A 20,001-nucleotide genomic window follows, 5' to 3' on the forward strand; every position below is an offset into this window, starting at 1 on the left:
CTTAAACCAGGTACTGGTAGCTTCGGCACTGTGTGCAGGTGCCAAGTCCTGTTGGAAAATGAAATCTGCATCTCCACAAAGTTGGTCAGCAGCAGGAAGCATGAAGTGCTCTAAAACTTCCTGGTAGACGGCTGCGTTGACCTTGGAGCTCAGAAAACACAGTGGACCAACACCAGCAGATGACATGGCACCCCAAACCATCACTGACTGTGGAAACTTTACACTGGACTTCAAGCAACGTGGATTCTGTGCCTCTCCTCTCTTCCTCCAGACTCTGGGACCTTGATTTCCAAAGGAAATGCGACAGCTGAAACCCATGTCTTGCATATGTCTGTGCGTGGTGGTTCTTGAAGCACTGACTCCAGCTGCAGTCCACTCTTTGTGAATCTCCCCATTCACAGTCTTCCCCATGATAGTGTAGCCTACAGAACTAGACTGAGAGACCATTTAAAGGCCTTTGCAGGTGTTTTGAGATAATTAGCTGATTAGAGTGTGGCACCAGGTGTCTTCAATATTGAACCTTTTCACAATATTCTAATTTTCTGAGATTCTGATTTTGGGGTTTTCATTAGTTGTCAGTTATAATCATCAAAATTAAAAGGAATAAACACTTGAAATACATCAGTCTGTGTGGAATGAATGTATACATTACACAAGTTTCACTTTGAGTGGAATTACTGAAATAAATCAACTTTTTGATGATATTCTAATTATATGACCAGCACCTGTAGCTGCCTGCTCTCATTGGCTGGATGTGGATGTCGAGTCAGCCGACTCTTCCAGATATTTGGCGTACTAGATATGTGAAATGTGTCAGGAAGCCAATGTGAAGCGTCGTTGAGTAGTTCACACATAATGCAAATCGGGCTAAAAGTCGTGTAGTGTGAACTAGGCTTTAGCTGCAAGACAAAACACTGTTCCATAGTTACCAAAATAATTTTAAGTGAATTGATTTAAGATGCAGATTTTAAAATCAGTTCTCTCAACAGCGTAATCTTCAAAATTCCACCAGCTGTTATGTTTCGTGCAGAAACTTGCAGGAAGTTGTACTACCTGCAAGTTCTTAAAACGTGTCTGTTGATCAATAATAATAATACATTTTATTTAAGGCGCCTTTCTCGGCACTCAAGGACACCATACAGGGATGCAGTGTCCAGCATTTATTATAAAACAAGTTAGCATAGCCCTGATGGATCCAAACTCCATTCAGAAAACAAGCACTTTAAAAGTTGCTAGCTTGTCGTCTTAACATACCTGACAAAGCATGAACTCAGACATTTTACAAATCGGCATCATCATAGTTATTTCAGCATCCTTTTGATTTGTTTGTTGTAATTCAATCACAACAAACTGTTTATCTTTAATAAATTAATTAACCACCTTAATTTAAAAGTGTATTAATGAAGCCATGTTCATCAGGTTGACACTCAGTTCCAACATTCCTTAGTGGTATAAAATCCTATTAGGCACAGACTATTCTTATCCCCAGTGCCAGCTGAAAAGAGGAAGCTCAGGACCTCATGCTTCATCTGATGGCGATGATGCTGCCAAATGACATCGGAGACTTTGTCGAACTGGTCAGAGAGGACATGGCTTAACCCTTTGAGATATGCACCTACCTCAAAAGCTGTTACTTAAGAAGACTTATTGCTACTCATGACCGGGATTTGTGGCCTACATCTGCCATGCCATTTAGTCTGCGTACTAACTGATGGAAGAACACATCGATGCGACGCTAAGCTAAAGCCACCCTCTCAAGTCTGCAAACAGAGCCGGAACTACCCAGGCCTGAATTAACAGCTGCTGACAGCTACAGCAAGATGGCTGGATTCCCCCCCCAAGGAGGAGAGGATCACTGCATTTGACCTAAAAAAATCAAATTAATGCACTGGACTACAACTCCCTGTGGACCTCGTGATGAAGGAATTTGCATTTGCATTTTCCCAGGGTAAGTGAAGTCTGTGTGCTACTCAAACCTTTTTTTAAAAGTATTTGGTGTAGACAGAAGTTATGTCAAACAGTAATATTAGGCTATTTTGGCTCAAATGTTGAGTGTCTATGGGATCAAATAATATAATCATGATCCCATAGGCATCCAGGAATTGAGGAAAACCCCTGATATAGAGCATTTTATAAGAACTACCACTGGAAGAGAGGGTTTCTACTGCATAGAGAATTACAAGGTGGCCACCTCCAGCTCTCAAAAAAAATAAAATAAAACCTCTGATGCATGTCTTTATGGTAAACACTATTTTTTTTTAGCAAAGACATTCTGTCATTTGTTACTGCAATTACATCATTTTGTTGATGTGGTGACACTGTTTCATAATCACTGCAGTGGGCCATGGGAAATACGCTGCCAAAACTTCCAGAGAGGAAGTAAATAATCGTGTGATTGGCTGGACCACAGTGCGGGCCACAGAAAACTAAACTGCTTTTCTCTGCCGTTTCATGTTTTAATATAGTTTTAAATCACCAGCAGCCATTGGCGTTGCAAATGGCAGTCAGCGTTTGGAAATGCTGCTCTATGCGCCTCTATATGTAACTGAGTCCCGTCCTGTACTCGTTTACACTGCTGAGATGTAACGATTCAGCAAGAACAAATATTACTGCGACACTACAGAAAGCTGCAGATGAACTAACATAAATTAATAAATGAACACATCAGCTTTCACGTTGAATCTGTTTTAATGTTAAACACGGCACCTTTAGTTTTTTGCTTCAACGTGATTATTGTCATTTTCTTCAATAATGTAATTATTAGAACTCTTAAAATATGTTTCTTGTGAAACATGTTTGCTGAGTCAGTCGAGGGGACGGTACACGGGTGTGCAGGACGTGATCAGGACGCTGCCACCTCGGCCTTATTTTGAGCCCAGGAAGAGGAATTAGCCTGCAGACAGATTTTTGTTGTGCAATATCAAAGTAAACAGGAAGTGAAACTATGTCATTTGAAAGTGGTGAGATGGAGGAGGTGGTGATTAAATATGTTAAATGTACAACAAAAAAGACATGGAAAGCATCAGAGAGAGAGAGAAATTATCTGTTTCGGAACTGTGATATGGGTATGAACACGTACGTATGCGTCGTAGAAGTAATGCAACCAGGGTTCAGGTTAGTCTTACCAGTGTCCATGCAGGGTCAGGGCAGCAGCCAGGGAGTAGTCCATGGCAGGACCGGGATTAAAATAGGCTACGGGTCCCATGGCCAGCAGCACAACGCTCAGCACTCGCTCTGCTGTCCAGTGCAGAGAGGCGGCTTTGGTGCCAGAGCCCGCTGTAGAACCAGAGAAACAGCAGCCTTTATTATTGCCATGGTAGCAGCAAAAACAAAAAGCTGGATATTTAATCTGATTTGCCTTTACCTGGCTGGGGAACCCTCAAGAGTTGCAATCCATATACACATTTAAAGTTTTAAAGGTAGAAAAAAGGTAAAGATTTTGGGAAATGGCCCCTGAGCAAATATTAAAAGAGAAATATAAAATTCTAACCGGTTAGACCATCTTTAAAAATAAATAAATAAATAAATAAATAAAAGTTTGATGGTGATGTCATCAGTGTGGGTCACAGTGAAGAGAAACCTGCTCGCATTGAGGTTATCAAAACTTGACCACAAAACCACAGTCTCACACTCGACCAAGGTGATCAGACACCAGCTTTCATGTGAAGCCGGAAAACAGCTACCCGTATGTACACAAAGCACTCTACAGGAAAGCAATTAAACTGACAGCAGGAAGCAAAAACTAATCAAGAACATGTAACAAAAATGATCCCGTTAAGACACGAATCTGACAGCCTTACCTGTCCACTGGTGTTAATATTGGCACATTCTCTGCAGCTAGAGTTAAGTCTGCTGGACTTTGACCATCTTAACAGATCACTATCATTACACCATGCATTGTGCTATGATACTTGGACTGAACTACTCAGGTTAATGAAATCTCATTTACACTATTTTGGAGAATGGAGTTCACCTCAGTCAAAACAGGACAAAGTGGAGTTAATAACTTTACTTGCTGATGGAAATGTGTCAGAGGTGTTGGCTGGCTGTGGTATGTCATGCAGTTGGTTTGCTAAAGGGGGCTACATTGAGGTTTTCGTGTTGTGCTGTATACTCTGTATGTACCACTGCGTACTTTCTCTTGTCAACACTGACCGTACAGAGCCTGTGACGCATGAATCCTTGCAGTCAGCAGGTAGGGCTGGTCCTGGTGTTTGTGCGGTACAACCAGCGGCCTGGCCAGCAAAGGGCTTTGGTAGAACAGAGCTGAAGAGAAAAGACGAAAAGTCAAGTTTCCAGATGGGCACAGATGATGTAATTTAACCTCAGCTGACCTAGAATGAACTGTAAACCACAAAATAAACACAAAAAGTATGTCAGTTTAGCACAGCTCAAGTCAACGAACAGCACAACCTTGTTTGCAATATTTTACCTTAAAAGATAAAAAATGTTTCCTCATATTTTGCTTTAAAAGAAGAACATCAGCAGTCTTTTTTTATGTCTTCTTATTTTACATTTCTTTACCTCAGCACCACAACACCAGGAACTCTAGCAGCATTAAATCAGATTTATGTCACACGGGGCAAAACATTTTGTTGTTGTTTTGGTGTTTTTAAACAGGAGAAATGATTTACATCTGATATTTTCATTTCGACTAGATGGTAATGTTTTTTTCCTTTAAACCAATGCATGGGCAAGGTTCAAACATAAACTTTATAAAAGGGTTCAACGAAAACCTTTTTATATATAGTCTATGACGAAACTGCTCTCCACACAGCCAGCGTTACAGCTGGAAACCATCGACCCAAGCAGTCGAAGGAGGGCGGTGGCGAGCATCCTGACCCTAAACAAGAACTTGAACTGAAAGAGCTACTGTGCTCTTTGGGTTGTGTTATATTTGCCGAATTAAAAACCGAGTCTTGTCATCTCAGAAAATGTCTGTTGTAAAGTTTTACCCGGTGTGTAATTTTGTCCACGTGCAAGTTACCTTATAATTCTCAAACCTCTGAATAGTGTTTGGCGTAACGTTACAGCTCTGGTTCTAACGTGCGAGCAGTAACGTCATGGTCTGACAGTCTGATGTCAGCGTGGAAGCAAACTGCAAATTCCCCCCTCAGTGAGCATCGCTATTAAACCTACAGAGAGGATGGAGTTTAGGTCGTGAACTTGAAAGCAGTAACTATGTAAGTTAGCCTTTAACAGTTATCTCAGACGTGATTTGTACAAAGCTAATAATCGACCTCCCTTCTGTCTAAACGTCCTGCTACCAAACCGCTACACTAAAGTAAACACATGTATTGAAAATAGACAGAAACATTGAGGAGAGGCAGAAATACCCACGTTTGACTCCTCTACGACAAACAGAACTCAGCCTGACGATAGCCGCCATGATGATCAACCAACCAAGGTCACCACAGTTACCCGGATGTGGTTGTTGAGCCGTCCGCTGCACAAAGATGTTGGCTGTTTGAGAAGATCAGCAAGCGCTTTCATTCACCTCACAATAGTACAGCTGTCCCATGCAGAAAGAGACGCTCCACGATTTAAATCCTGGAGATTTCAAGGCTAACTTGACCAGAATATAGGCTAAGTAACTTTAGGCTATATTTTGCCATATTTGTTTGTAAATCAAATTGCTCACGTGGATCACTGACAATGTATTCATTCATTCTTACCGTAAATATTGGTCATCATTAATGGAGATTTTTAATTAGATGAAGGACCCCGAAGAGAGCCACTGCATAAATAGTCTTGTCTGACATACTGAGCACCGAACGCTCTTGAATCAACTCCTTTCATTAGTAATAGTACACTCTAATGAAACTGATAGATCAAGTAGGCTATACACAAGTGTGCAACAATATAACCTTTGTATAAAATGTCTGCACATAAACACACCAAGGTGATGATACATTAAAAGAAAAAAAATAATAATCAAATAAAAAGCTTGTGAAGCTCAAATGTTTTCTTGTGTTTAGCAGTTTTTTTTTTGTTGGCACAGTCAGCTATACATGAAATGTATTGTTTAATATAGACTTGTTGGTTAAAAAGTTGACTAAGTAATGAAATATTATCACTGAACCAAAATGCTTTGTATGCGTGTTTTTATTCAGAATACATCTGTTATTCAAAATAAAAAAAACTGAGGGAATTTCTTCCGTCTTTTGAGTCAGCGCCTGATTGAACATGAAATATCTTTGTCAGCGTCACCACGTGCGTCACACGGAGCCGGCCGATTTCCAAACGACAGAGCGTGCGCCGCCTCAGGGTGCAGCTTTGGTGCAGCGCTGCGCATGCTTTGTACATCAGCGGTGTTTCGCACGCTGCGGCGCTCTCCGGCGGTGAAACCGAAGGTCACCTCCTCACGTCGCCACCTCTTCAACTTGAATACACAGTTCCTCTAACTGTTAAGTAACGCAATGGATAACTTTGACAATTTCAGCGCGTCGGACAAAGCCGAGGCGACGGAGCTTCAGCGTATGATCGCCATAGAGCAACAGAAAGCGCAGTTCCAGGCCCAGGTTTGTACGCTAACCATGTTAACCTGTAACTCATCCCAGCGGTGAGGCCGCATGGAGGGGCCCCCTGTGCTTCACTCCAAACTGCCCAGGGCCATTCCGTGAGAAGCCAGCCGCGTTCTGACTGTGCTGACACTAAGAGCTCAGAACCACAGACCGGTTCTTATACAGTGTGGTTAGAACACGGTGTGATGAACCAGAGTGAACAACCATTCAGGGGACAAGTCGACCCACCCCACCTAAAGACAAAAAATAACATAACTTTATGATCATGTACTACTTTTTGACCAAAATAAATAAAAATGCAAATTAGGTGGACTTTTTTTTACAATATCTTATAGTGCAGATGCTTCTTTACATCTCCTGAAGTTGTCATGTGGTGCCCAGAGCTGACTAAACGGGAAAGGTCTAAAACATCACTATTGCACGTGATTTGTCTTTGTCCTCAGGTTTTCCCATGTGTGTATCATAACTGAAAAAACAGAACATAAAATGGCATAATGTGGAATGCCCAAGCACAAGATGTGTAGCACAAAGTCATGTGAAGATCTTCTTACCTAACATAAACAAGTAATAATTGAGGTGACATCTGAAAATCCCAGGCAACATTAAGGATTCTGTGTTAGACTGGCCCACCCACCACATACTCAAGCCAATGTCTTGAGGGTATAACATGAAAACCTCAGGAGCAGTTTCTGCAAATTAAGCTTTAAGGGCAATAAACCAACATAATTTGCATATTTCAGATATCTTAGATATATCGTACCAGAAGGTAGGGAACAAAAAGCCAAAGAGATGTGTACAGTCCTTTAGGCTGTTCTCACAGCTGTGCTTTGGTTATATGGTCAACAAGTAAAAAATTATTTGTTGTTCACTTTCACACACACATTTGTTACAAACAAGTGGGAGTTTACTGTGAGGTTGCTACATTTCACTCACTTTTTTAACAAGGCGCTTCATACACACAACAGATTCAACTCCAGTGTCTCAAATGCAAACTCCAAGGCACACTGAGCTGTGTTGCTGTCATCACACACTGACGTCGACGTGTTTCCTCGTTTCTTCTGTCTCTTCTCTTAGTCCCTCCCACGTAGGACACGAGAGAGGAAAGCAAGGAGACATTTAAGAAAAATGAAAAGCACCGGCAGTCACAGTGTGTTTTTGTTACACATTTAAATATTGAAAACACACAAATCAATATTGGAATCGGGCTGTACAGTCCAGTGTCGGGCTTTAGGTCCAATCTGTGACCACTAGAAGGCAAATGGTAATTGATCCATCCATAATCAGGCCTGTTGTCTAAAACGTTTGTTTCTGCTCTCCATCACCATGACGCATCACCAGAACTGCACACATTAGCTGTTAATCAGCGTCTTAATTTGTTCCAGGTGCACACTTTCACTGACGTCTGCTGGGACAAGTGTGTGGACAGCCCGGGCTCCAAGCTGGACCACCGGACGGAGACTTGCCTGCAGAGCTGTGTTGAGCGTTTCATCGACACCACCCTGACCATCACCAACCGCTTCACGCAGATGGTGCAGAAGGGCGCTCATTAATAATGGACTAGATGCCAACAGGACTGTGTGATGACCTTTTAATAACGTGTCTCGTATTCCTAACGTGCTGGTGGAGAGGACATGTTTATTTTTATTAGTTAGTCTTTATGCCTTTGACTTGTGGTGCTGGACGGGTCCACAGTGAGTTAAAAATGGGAAAGCCTGTGTGGTTGTAGCTGCAAATGGCGGCAAAAAGTACCTGTTTGAATTGAGAAGTCATGTCATGTGACATTAGTAAAGTGGTACAGTACAGTCAAGGTCCTGTCTGAGATCCTTCATGTACTAAACAAAATGAGGAATGAAGCTGGGAAAAAATCCAGCTGTGGTGGCTGCAGTTCCCTCTGAGCAGAGCGCTCACTCAAAGGTTATAAAGGTGAACTGATAAGAATTTAGAAAAAGACAACCACAACAAAATTAACAACAACATTGGTTAGTGACAGATTGTTTTCACATATAAATATCTATTCACAAAAAATCTTAAACGAAAAGCAAACATCAGGCTTTACTATATATGATTAAGACACTTCCTCTATACAAGTATTGAAGTAAGTCTGTCTTTATAAAATAAATAATAATACTATAAATAAATGTACATTAATACAGTGGAACAAATAATGCTTAATAATAATATACACCTTGAGGTGATCTCTTGTTGGTGCAAAGTACTTGGGCATTAGTTTAGGTACTGTATAAAAATGGATCGTGGCGGCTGGGACAGGGCTTTATATTTAAAAATAAAGGTTTTGTGTACACATCTAATGTGCACTTTATTCTGCAGAATGTGTAAAGTTAAATGTGTGACAAAATGTTGTAAAAGTTAAATAAAACACCTGGCTTTTTTGCTTGCACCGGCTACACTGAAGTACTCCAATGTTAAATGTCCTTTAAAAAGACCTTATCATAGAGCCGAACATTTTGGTGTACCACCAGCTGCTCATCACTGACCTGCCACCTGTCACCTGGTTGTGAAGACTGTAAACACTATATGACCCAGTGCACTGTTACAGATCAAACAGCTGGTTCCAACCTTTTGTGTCCTGTGACTACTTAGAATAAAGCAGTTTCTCTTAGGGGCCCTTTCTCATGTTTCAGCTGTCTGTGTGTTAGCAGTTCCATCAAAATGACATTTTCCCCCCTAAACTTTTCAAATGGTTCTACTTTAAATAGTTTAAACAGTTTGAAGACCCAAAAGGCCGAAAATTTATCCGATATCAAAAGATAAAGAGTCCAAAAAATGAAAACAGATTTGTGTAGCAGAGGCCCGACGACCAGTCTGGGACACACTGGACTAAAACAGCATATAAAGTATAATCAAGCTAATACTATGAAATACAGTAACTAAGTACATTTTGCTGACATACCTCTTTTACTTGTAATGGACTATTTTTGTGTATATATGTTCAATTGATTAGGACTTTTACTTCTTGTCCAAACATATAAAGGAAATACTGCATGCTCCAGGCACTAAATAGGGGAGATGCTGGCATTGAAACAAAGTGTAGGCACATGTAGTTGGTTGAGGCCGTAATTAGTTTAACCCAGGGGTCTTGCCTCCTAAGAAAACCCCTGAGGCATCATGGGATGATTAATGAGACAGGAAAGATGAGCAACAAGTTCTACGACACATATTTGTATATATTTTTAATTTACCCTTAAAATTGAATTTCTCTATTTATTTTTGTGAAACACTGGATTTTGACCTCTTTGTGTTTGAAACAATGACTGATGAATGAACTACAATTACACTAGAAGTCATAATGACTTGATCATTTGTTATGGTGAGCTACAGGAATTCATAATGCACCCAATTTATATGTTGTAGTCTTGTTATAAAGGGTTAACAGACTCTTTCTGTTGGTGGAGCTGCTCACAGACATCTGAAATATGCTATAGTGGGGCTTGTAACTTCAACACTGCAGTGGGGTGGAAGCATAAAGTAGCATAAAATGTAAAAAGTCAAGTTAGGTCAGTATACTACTTGTAAAGTACTGAGTAATTTATGGGAAATCCAATTTAACAACAAGTACACCTATTCAGACTCCAGTGGGGTCTCCTGCTGGACACACAATAGTCTATTCATATGGACTGCTGGAAGAACAGGTCTACAAAATGGTAGTCATTTTATTTCAATCTCAATTTAAAAAATTCAATGTAAAGCAAATACTTTATTCAGGTATTTTACTTTCTTGTTCAACCTAAAATAATAAATAAGTTATTTAAAATTAAGTGAAATTATTAAGTGAAATGAAAATACAAAAATGAAACACATGACTTGAAAAATGCTGGTTTAGAAATCATTCATCAAGGTTTCTTCAAACAAATGCTGATATTTTGTCATGCTGCTTGTATACAATTTATTATTCTAACAAGTAGTCTGTGTAGATCTGAATTGATTACACTATGAATCAACTGGTTGACCGACAAAAAAAACTAATCAGCAACTATTTAATCAAGTCACTTTTCAAGCATTTGCTGGCTCCAGCTTCTGAAATGTTAGGATTTGCTGTAGTGCTGATCATATATCAAACTTAAATCAATATGTACATAACACAGATATACATCATTAACAGAGGGGTTAACACTGATTATGACTAGTTTCACAAGATATACTGTCTGTTAACCAACATACAAGATTGAGCACAAGGGAAAATATTTTCTACACATAAAACTAAACAGTAAGACTGTTAATACTTTTGGCTGCCCTGAGTGCAGATTTCATGGCAGTTTCAATCCACCCATGCGGTGTAGCTGTGTGTTCTCCTGCAAAGTGTACCCGTCCCTCACTCTGGAACAGTTCTCTGGAGTAGTGTCCCTGCTGGTAGGGTGTGAACAGAGCGAAAGCTCCCAGACTGTATGGATCCAAGCCCCACTTCTTCACTAGCCCCCCTGTCCACAGATGCCTGATGTCCTCTCCGTGGATTTTGACCAAGTCTTCCAGGACCACAGCCATAAGCTCCTCCTCGCCCATCCCTTGAAAGAGGGTGGAATCGTCGGAGCAGGTGTAAGACGCCAGGAGTGCCCCTGCAGATGTACCATGGAAGCTGTGGCTGGGGTAGTAGATGAAGCGAGAGGGCCGGTCTGTGATGCTCTTCCCTCCTCTAATGCCCTCTTTCTCCCAGAACCGCTCCCTGAAGCTGAGCACCACCTTGGTGGAGCTGGCGTAATGAACTGAGCGCAGAGCCTCCATCTTGTCCCCAGAGAGAGGGGGCTGGAAGTCAATAAAGAGGGTGGCCTTGGCTGTGGCCGTAACCAGGGCGTAGTCCACTGTGAGGTTGGTCATGGAGCCTGAATTACGCATGTCCTGGTATGTGACGGTCACATTGCTGCCGCCTGTTTGATTGATTAGCTTGACCTTGGAGTTGAGGAGGATGGTGGCATTCAACACCTGGTAGAAAGCCATTGGGAGGTGGTCAAAGCCATCAGTCACTTCAAAGTACCTGGGGAAAAAACATCACAATATATCATTTATCAAGCTTCTCTGATAAATATTTTATATTAACAATGGATTAAATGACTATGTGTAATGTGGAAGGCATCACTTATAATGACTCTGGAGTTCCTCTCAGAGCGTTTTAGCATCTTTAAGATTTCTAGACACAGCAGGCAGCAGGTAGCTCTGCTAAATCAACACAGGTACCCTACCTGCTCAGCAACAGACAGCAAACAGAGAGTCAGAGTGGAGCATTTAGCAGCCAAAGAGCCAGATATTTCCCTCAAGAGTAGGTGAAGAAAAGGGAGAGTCTCCATATTTGAAATAGCCCAGTTTCAATCCTCCAGAGCTATAAGTGAATAGAGTGAATGTTGGACTTATATTTGTCACGTGGCCAGGAACTCAAGTTCAAGGTCAAATTTATTTATGTAACACATTTAAAAACAACCCTAGTTGACCAAAGTGCTTTCCAAGTTCAGGATACACTTTGACCTATGTTGTGTATCCTGAACTTGGAAAACACTTTGGTCAACTAGGGTTGTTTTTAAATCCATTTAAAGCCATTTAAAATCTTAAAGACAAACAATAAAATCAATCTAAAGCGGACAGGAAGCCAGTGGATATATCTATATCGGGGTTGTATTTGTGTATATCCAGCTAGCTCAGTTAATGCAGCTTTATGTAAAAATACTCTATTAAGAGTAAAAGCTCTGCCTACAAAATGTATTTTAAGAAACACGTTTTATCAACAGAAAGTATTTAAATTTGCTGTAACTGACTTTTTTGGCCACTTGGGAGCAGCAGAAACAAGTAGTGAACACAACATGGACATTAACAATGAGTTGTGTTTTTGGCAACCTGATGAATGTCAATTCACTCTCTTTCAGCTCTGTGTCTGATCTCTGTCAGCTGAGGGAATTGTCTGACGCTTCAGCTATAAATGCTCCACTTTCTTGACCAGCTACAGTCTCAAACTGTGTCTGTCTGCTGTTTGGCGCTGAGCAGTTTGTGTACAATGGCTTTTTAGAGCTTTTATCTGAAAACAGCACTATGACTATATAGGGGTGCTGCAGATTCAGGTGATGTGCACTATCTCTAAAAAAACCACATAAGTTAGACCAGACTGTGTGTGACAGACACATAATTAAATGGTAACATGGATATTTCTTACTCAGTGTTGTCATTGATGTCTGACTGTATGTACAGCATCTCTATCAGTGATGTGTAGAAGAGGCTGTTTTCATTCAGGATGTCCCCGATCATCCTCAAGGCACCACGACTCAGGTTGCCCTCCTTCACCAGATACTCCTGTCCGCAAACACGAGTAAATTGTTATTTATACAGTGCACGTTTTCTTTCAGATTTAATCTATGAGCTGTGTGACATCTGTTAAGACGATGTAAAAATGAATAAACTTTTACCTTCACTGTGTAGGAATCATATTTATCCAACATGGCACTGCAGCCGATTGTCTTAAGGTCATCCCTCACCTGTGCACAGGTTACAATACTTACAACAAGGCATCCGTATCCTTATGAAATAAAAATGCAAAAGTAATAATGATATTTGTGGAATGTACCTTCCAGAGTGCTTGGCTGAAGAGTTCAGCAGCTGACCTCCCTCTCTCTCTTTCAGTCAAGTTGTAGTTGAGCACGCCAGGATTGTTTTCCACGGCATAGGTTTTCTGTAGCGCTCCATTTACCAAGTAGTAGGTGTTGATGTCATCTTGGATGAAGTGGTTTAGGGAAATGTGTAATTTGGAGGCAAAGGAAAGAAGAATCCTGTGGGATAGATGGATATTAAAAATCTTATATGTGGAAGAGAGATCTGACATTCTGTTTAGGTAAGATGAGCTGAGGATAAAGTATTTAGATCATTTAATTAAAGGTGCATGAGTGGATTGTTTTGCCACTTGGGGGCAGTGCAGCAAGCTGAAAACTCAACACTGACATAGTCTCACCTTATCAAAGTTGATATGGCAAGTGCCTATTACACAAGTCCTGATTTTGGCAACCTGATAAATCTAAGTCCAGTTACCCTCCTTTTAGCTCTGTTTTGGTCTCTACCACCTTGGTCTCTTTGGCAGCTAAAAAGTTAATTAATCATTTACTACCATTTACTACTAAATCATTTACTACCACTTTATGCATCCCTTATAACTTAGTTGTTCGAACAAATGGTGGGTGTTGATTCTCTACAGCCACAGGGAGTAAAATCATCAAAATTCATAACAATGTTACATTATGTAAATATGTGAATGAGCGTTCTTTTTTTGCTACACTTGTTTGTTCAGCTCAGATGCTGTGTGAGAATTTATCTCTCTCTTCTCCCTAACCTGATCTTCTGTCCGTACAAACTTTTTTATGTCTGTTGTCTGTGATCTGTCACTGTCGACCCTATTTCTAAATGAAAGTGCAAGGATCAATGAGTTCAATGTGCAATATGTGGGGAAGTGCTTAGTAATGAGTATTTTAATAATAAATTGGACAGGTATCTCCAAAGGAGACATTCGCTGTATCTGGGAATGTCCAAACAATTTTTTTGTTTGCAGAGAAGAATCCTTCAAGATGTGATGATTCCATTTGGCACAGCCTACTTGTGTTAACCTGGTTTTCCCACTCTAACATACCTGAAAAACCAATTCAAACTTCGCTACACTTTTGTTTTTTATCTGTTTTTTCCCCGCCTTTCTTGCCGAAACACGTAAATAAAGTTATTGGAAGATGAAGACAGGGTTTTTGGATTCAAGAACAGCGGACCACGATCCACCTGGCCCAAACAACCAGATCAGGCGCCACGGCGGGTGCGGTGATCACTCAGAGGAGAGGAAAGAGAGCCAGGAATGGAAATATGCTGGCCCAGCTTGGACTTGATTCTGCTCCTAAAGATCCGGTCTGGACAACATGGGACTCATGCTGACCAGACAATGGAATTCACGTCGTTACAGAGACCTGCCCCATCAACATCCCGGATCAAGTACTCAGCAGGTGGTCCATGTTCCGAGCTATAAGCGCAAGGTGAGAGGAGGTGGACTCTGTGTTTTACATCAGTGATGCTTGGTGCTCAAACGCAGTCAAGATGGACTCTGTATCCTAAATGTCAGACTGTTTATTGTGAAGATGAAACATGTTATGTTCATGTTATCATCTGGTTGCTGTTGTTTACACTCACCCCAGATGCAAATTCAAAAAATACACTGTGGAATGTTCGGGGTGTTTCCATGTCTGTATATATGTATAGAAATAAACTGTGTATATTGTTTTATTTTATTTTAAATGTTAAACATATTTTAATATAGGCCTACACTTAGTTGTATGTTGTATGTAACATGAAGGAACTACAAATTTTGTTTCATTATGCAGCCTTGTGCTGTATAATGACTAATAAACAACCTTGTACCTTGACTAAATGCTCAGCAGGACCTCAAAGTGGCACTTTCAAAAACTGAGCCCAGAGTAAAGATCTTTGGTGAGATTAGTGATGATGTGAGGGGATCAGAAAGAGTAGGGTCTGGGGTGAGACACAGAAAGGAGAATAGGCTGTTGTTGTTTTTGTTTACTGTAATAAGAAAATTAATACATTTTACATACATGGTTTGTTTTGCCCTATATTCATTGTTTGTAAATGTAGATGTATTTTTGTAAATTTAGGTCCCAGGGAAACACCAGATTTCTCTTTCGGGTCTTGAGCTGAAAAAGTTAGGGAAGCACTGCTCTACAGCATCACTTCTCTTTTTAGCTAGCTATTTAATTCATGAGTATGATAAATAGATGAAAACAGGGCAGGAATTCATTTATCAGCTTATTAGCATTGATAGCTACATGACATCAGAAAACAGTAAGGGAACCAATAACTACAGCTGTCAAATAAATCTAGTGGCAAAAGTACAGTAGTTCCCTCTGAAATGTAAATGTAAAAGTCCAAGAACATCACTACTACTCCTAATAAAACCATTAATTCAAGTACTTGAATATTTTGTTGATGGAACAAAGTGCCTTTAACATTATCAGTCCACTCATGTCCCTGTCACGGCCCAGCAGTTAAACGAGACAGACAAGTCACTCTGGTACTCACTTATGAAAGCTAGGGATCCTCATGGCGCCCACCTCTGCGTACCAGCCTTCTTTTCTGTTCCTGAAGGTCTCCACACGTCCTCCAATACGGTTACTGGCTTCTATTATGGTGACCTTGTGGTCCCAGGGGACACATATATCATCATGTGAAATACACTTTAAAATGTATAGCATGTGTTTCAACATGGTCCTGTATGTGTACGGTATACATTTCAAGAAGAAGTCATTATTTCCTCACTCTAAATCACCTTACCTTGTGTCCGGCATCTTCTAAAAACTTTGCAGCGGTCAGTCCAGCGATGCCCCCGCCTATGATCGCTACGTGATGAGGGGTCTTAGTGGCAGGAAGACCTTTGTCCACAATGTCGAGAAGCTCACTGTAGTCAGTGTCTTGGAGGCACTCGTACAGAGGGTCTCCAATGATCCCACTCACAGCAAACACCACAACCCCGACTAGAACCAGAGGAACTAATGCAGGAAGAAAATATCAAATCAAGCATCATGAGTCAAATGCAGAGGTGGAGGGATATTTTCAAACTCAACAGTAAGACTTGAACAGCTAAAACAGAAAATAAACCTAAGTGACTGCTAAGCAACCAAACACCAACTTTCAGTTTCCTTTCTTTACTGCTGAGTTACAAACTGAACATCTCTAACCAGAATTCAGGGATTATGACAGATAACATAACATTTTTACACTAATCCACTTAAATTGCATAATAAGTTCTCTCCCCCATGATGCGGATGCTATTATGGTTGTATTACATGTCAAAGATGAATTGCACAATTCATGAAATCACAATGGCAGCATCAGTGGTAAATTTAATACTTACAGAATTTGCACAGTGCCATCTGAGGGATCATCTTGAGGATGGAACTCCACAGCCTGGACTTCTTACTCCTGCTGCTGATGCCGGCAATGTCAGAGGAAAAGGAAACCTACCAAAGACAAGATGTTACATGTTAAGTTTAGTGGGAGGGGCTCAGACAGTGTTTTCATGAACAAATAGACATTTAACATCCCACTGAACTAAATGTTCAATACTGAACTGTCATTTTCGAAAAACTGAGAAAAAATACATTCATATTAGTACCCACATAATTAGTTACCGCCATTAATTCATGCACATGCAAAAATGAAGAAGAGAAGCAGCCCAGACTAGACTATCTCTTCATTCCCCTCACCTTTACCAAAGGTAATGTCTCGTACGTTGTCGTGAGCCTATGCATGACTGAGGAGAAATGACCCAGTCCCCGATAAAGCTAAACTTTCTGTCTCGCCATACGAAATCAGCTTGGGAAACCTGGAGGCGTGGTATGTGTGAAATTGCTCCCAACGTAATTTTAATGAGGGACTGTGTGGCTCCTCAGGTCTTCCAGAAATATTTTCCCACACCGGCTCGAGAGTCAACCACACTGAACAAATCAGATTAGTGAGGTTATACTAGTCATCAGCATACCTCATTTCCTCCATTTTCACTCATTTCAATATGTGACCTGAAACTGCTCATTCAGTCAAAAAGTCAAAGATAAAGCTGCCTTTCATTACATCAAACATACTTAACAAAAACACAGTGCATTCCCGAGTCTTTATAAATGTGTGTGTGTGTGTGTGTGTGTGTGTGTGTGTGTAAACAGTGTTCAATACCTACCTGTAAAGATTGATGGTCTTTATTACCAAAATAAAGCAGTCCCACTCACCAAAACCTTTTTCTGTGTCCAACACACAGTAGCAGGTAGACCATTTTTATAGGCGGCAGTAAATGAAACCAAAAGCAAGAAGAACAGTCCAGTTTCATTTTTCTGACATCATTAGTGGCTGTATTATATTCAGTGCTGAATGGGAAGCGTGTAACTTCTATCAGGGAAACCCCCAGACACAGATCCATACAGATGAACAAAACACGTCTGTATTTCCACAATCCAAAATTTCCAGTCCCTCACCTCACCCTGAGAAATCAGAGGACTTCACCATAAAGTCAGTTTTTTTGGTCTGCTGTAGGTGTAAAACAAAGAAAAAAGAGAAAACAACCTGGCCAACACCAAACAGCAGACACAGTTAGCAAAGTCAGCATTTACTGTTAGCGGCTAATACTGATCAGGTGTTGGTGGAAAGCAAACCTTAGACTTATATTCACCAGATGGTCAGAAACAAGACTTCAAATGCTAATGCTAACGTTGCCCTGTGTCTGCTGGATATTTCAATAGGCCTAACACTATATCAACTATATATATGGTGTTAATATGTCACTTTTATGTTTGTTGTGCTGCCCGCAAAATGTCAGAAAATTTCATTGCAAGTTTGGAGAAAAACTTAGACTAGACATTATGGGAAATGTCACTTAATCACCTTGAGTGAGATGAGAAGCGTAGTAGACTCTCCTCTTTGTGTTCAGTATGGAGCTAGAGCCAGGAGACCATTAGCTTAGCTTAGCATCAACAATGGAAGCAGAGGGAGAAGTTCAAATAAGCAGGGTTGGGCAAAAATACATCTAAATGTGTTTTTAAAATAAGATACCAAACACCATAATCAAAATAAACTACTTTATTTTTGTATTTCAAAAATACAAAAAAATACTTTCCCAAGGTACCATGAAATCAAATCTCTTCACCAGAACACTAAGAGCAACAGCCTAATGAGAGCAATAAAGCAATAAATCTGACAACCAGTTCACAGATCAAATATTCTCATATCCCTCTTGCTAGATAAAGGTTAGTTTTAAACAAACCAACAGTTTAATGTTTAACTAACAGTTTTCCAAATGTTTAAAGCTTTATTACAATTTTTTTCTTGCACAATCAATAAAACTTTACATAGGCTGGAAGTATCAAGCTAAAGTTAACTGTGAGGGCTGCTACTCAGGTAAAACAGTTAGCTAGAACATTATGTAATTTGTAAACAATTTAGCCTAGGCTACTAAAATGAACACTAAAACTTATTATAATTGTAGCAATTTAGGGGCACCAGTTAGCTCACCGCTAGCACACGCTCCATGGCGCGCACCCCTTGTACGACAACAGCGAGTTCGAGACCTGCGGCCCTTCACCGCATGTTGTCCCTTCTCTTGCTCCCACATTTTCTGTCTCTCTAAGCTGTCCTGTCATAAAATAAAGGCAAAAAGCCCCCAAATACTCAGTTTAAGCTTGAAAATGGATGGAAAACTGGTGACCCAGGTTTCTCACCTTGAACTTCTTTTTTGGGTTTGACTCTGGATCCGTTTTTTTCGTGTTCTCAGTCTGGGCTAATTGCTGAGTAGGCAGCATTTTTATCTCACAAAGACTTATCACAAAGTATTTAACAGTACAATAAATAAATACAAAGTACAAAACACTCAAAAGTCTTTTGATACAAAATATGAAGCCATTTTTATCAACCCTATCAAATACAAATGACAAAATCCTAGTTTGTATTTCAAATACGTATTTTAAATCATATCATATCATAAATACTGCCCATTCCTGTCTACAAGCACCTTTAAATCTCTAATCCTTCTAATGCTTTTACATTTCTGTTAGTGTATGAATTAAACAACTGAAATAGCCTACAATGTGTTTAGTAGTTGAGTTGAGTAGTGTTAAGCTTTGTGCTTAGTGGTTTCTTCTCATTTCCCGCATCAAATGCAGCTTTGTTTTCGAGCCTAGAAGTCAACAACACAGAAATGTTGTGTGACACTTTTGTAACAGCCTATGGATACAGCTTTTACAAATTCATGTGTTTACTGTAGTAGAAGGACGTGCTGCATGGCTCTGAGGCTGACCTGACAGTTACTCTTTAGTGGGGCAGGTGAAAGCACAAAAAACAGGATCCAGAAAGTCCTGCTTGGTATTAAGTGGTGCAGACAACCATCGGAAAAAAATAAGGCACTCTGTTTATTCAGGGGAGATCTGTTTATTCTTTATGCTTTCTATGATCGTTTCCCATATAATAATAATAATAATAATAATAATAATAATAATAATAATAATAATAATAATAATCTTTATTTGTAGAGCACTCAAAAACAAGTTACAAAGTGCTTTAACAAGTGTAAAGACAATAATACCCAAGAGACAATGATACAAAAACAATACAAGACATACAGTCCCCTCCAAAATTATTGGATTTTTATATTTGATAATTCCTTTGTTTTTGTTGTTCACTGAAGACATTTGGGTTTAAGATCAAAAGATGAGGATGAGACAAGAGGTCAGAATTTCAGCTTTTATTTCCTGCTATTCACATCTAGATGTGTTAAACAACTCAGGACATACCACCCTTTGTATTAGACCACAGCATTCTTAGGTGAGCAAAAGTAATGGAACAAATAATCTTAAAGTAAATAACATTTAATTTTGGTGGCATAACCCTTGCTTGCAATAACTGCCTCAAGCCTGCGACCCATCGACATCACCAAACTGTTGCATTCTTCATTTGTGATGCTATT

General features: G+C 40.0%; 4 protein-coding genes across 5 annotated transcripts in view; 2 read left to right on the top strand and 2 right to left on the bottom strand.

Moving 5' to 3' along the window:
• Positions 1-20,001, top strand: part of tpst1 (tyrosylprotein sulfotransferase 1) — a gene marked incomplete at its 3' end in the record, with an annotated part of 837,181 nt that overhangs the window by 660,108 nt on the left and 157,072 nt on the right.
• sdhdb (succinate dehydrogenase complex, subunit D, integral membrane protein b) lies at positions 2,670-5,706 on the bottom strand. Its single transcript, XM_046074881.1, has 5 exons — positions 5,676-5,706; positions 5,341-5,463; positions 4,156-4,266; positions 3,126-3,276; positions 2,670-2,893 (listed from the first exon to the last, which is right to left on the bottom strand). Exons 1-5 carry the CDS (start codon positions 5,692-5,694, stop codon positions 2,770-2,772), a joined length of 528 nt encoding a protein of 175 aa, XP_045930837.1. The 5' UTR covers positions 5,695-5,706; the 3' UTR covers positions 2,670-2,769.
• On the top strand, positions 6,248-8,927 carry timm8b (translocase of inner mitochondrial membrane 8 homolog B (yeast)). Its single transcript, XM_046074883.1, has 2 exons — positions 6,248-6,521; positions 7,907-8,927. The coding sequence occupies exons 1-2, from the start codon at positions 6,420-6,422 to the stop codon at positions 8,072-8,074; spliced, it is 270 nt and encodes an 89-aa protein (XP_045930839.1). The 5' UTR covers positions 6,248-6,419; the 3' UTR covers positions 8,075-8,927.
• On the bottom strand, positions 10,204-18,021 carry il4i1 (interleukin 4 induced 1). 2 transcript variants are annotated; one of them, XM_046074878.1, is made up of 8 exons: positions 17,928-18,021; positions 16,411-16,516; positions 15,831-16,045; positions 15,579-15,691; positions 13,084-13,285; positions 12,926-12,994; positions 12,676-12,812; positions 10,204-11,511 (listed from the first exon to the last, which is right to left on the bottom strand). In XM_046074878.1, exons 2-8 carry the CDS (start codon positions 16,439-16,441, stop codon positions 10,743-10,745), a joined length of 1,536 nt encoding a protein of 511 aa, XP_045930834.1. In that variant the 5' UTR covers positions 16,442-16,516; positions 17,928-18,021; the 3' UTR covers positions 10,204-10,742. The 2 variants fall into 2 exon arrangements, with proteins under 2 accessions (XP_045930834.1, XP_045930835.1); XM_046074879.1 differs by lacking the exon at positions 17,928-18,021 and adding an exon at positions 17,230-17,324.

This window comes from Micropterus dolomieu, linkage group LG17, assembly GCF_021292245.1.
Source record: "Micropterus dolomieu isolate WLL.071019.BEF.003 ecotype Adirondacks linkage group LG17, ASM2129224v1, whole genome shotgun sequence".
Classification (NCBI taxonomy): domain Eukaryota; kingdom Metazoa; phylum Chordata; class Actinopteri; order Centrarchiformes; family Centrarchidae; genus Micropterus; species Micropterus dolomieu.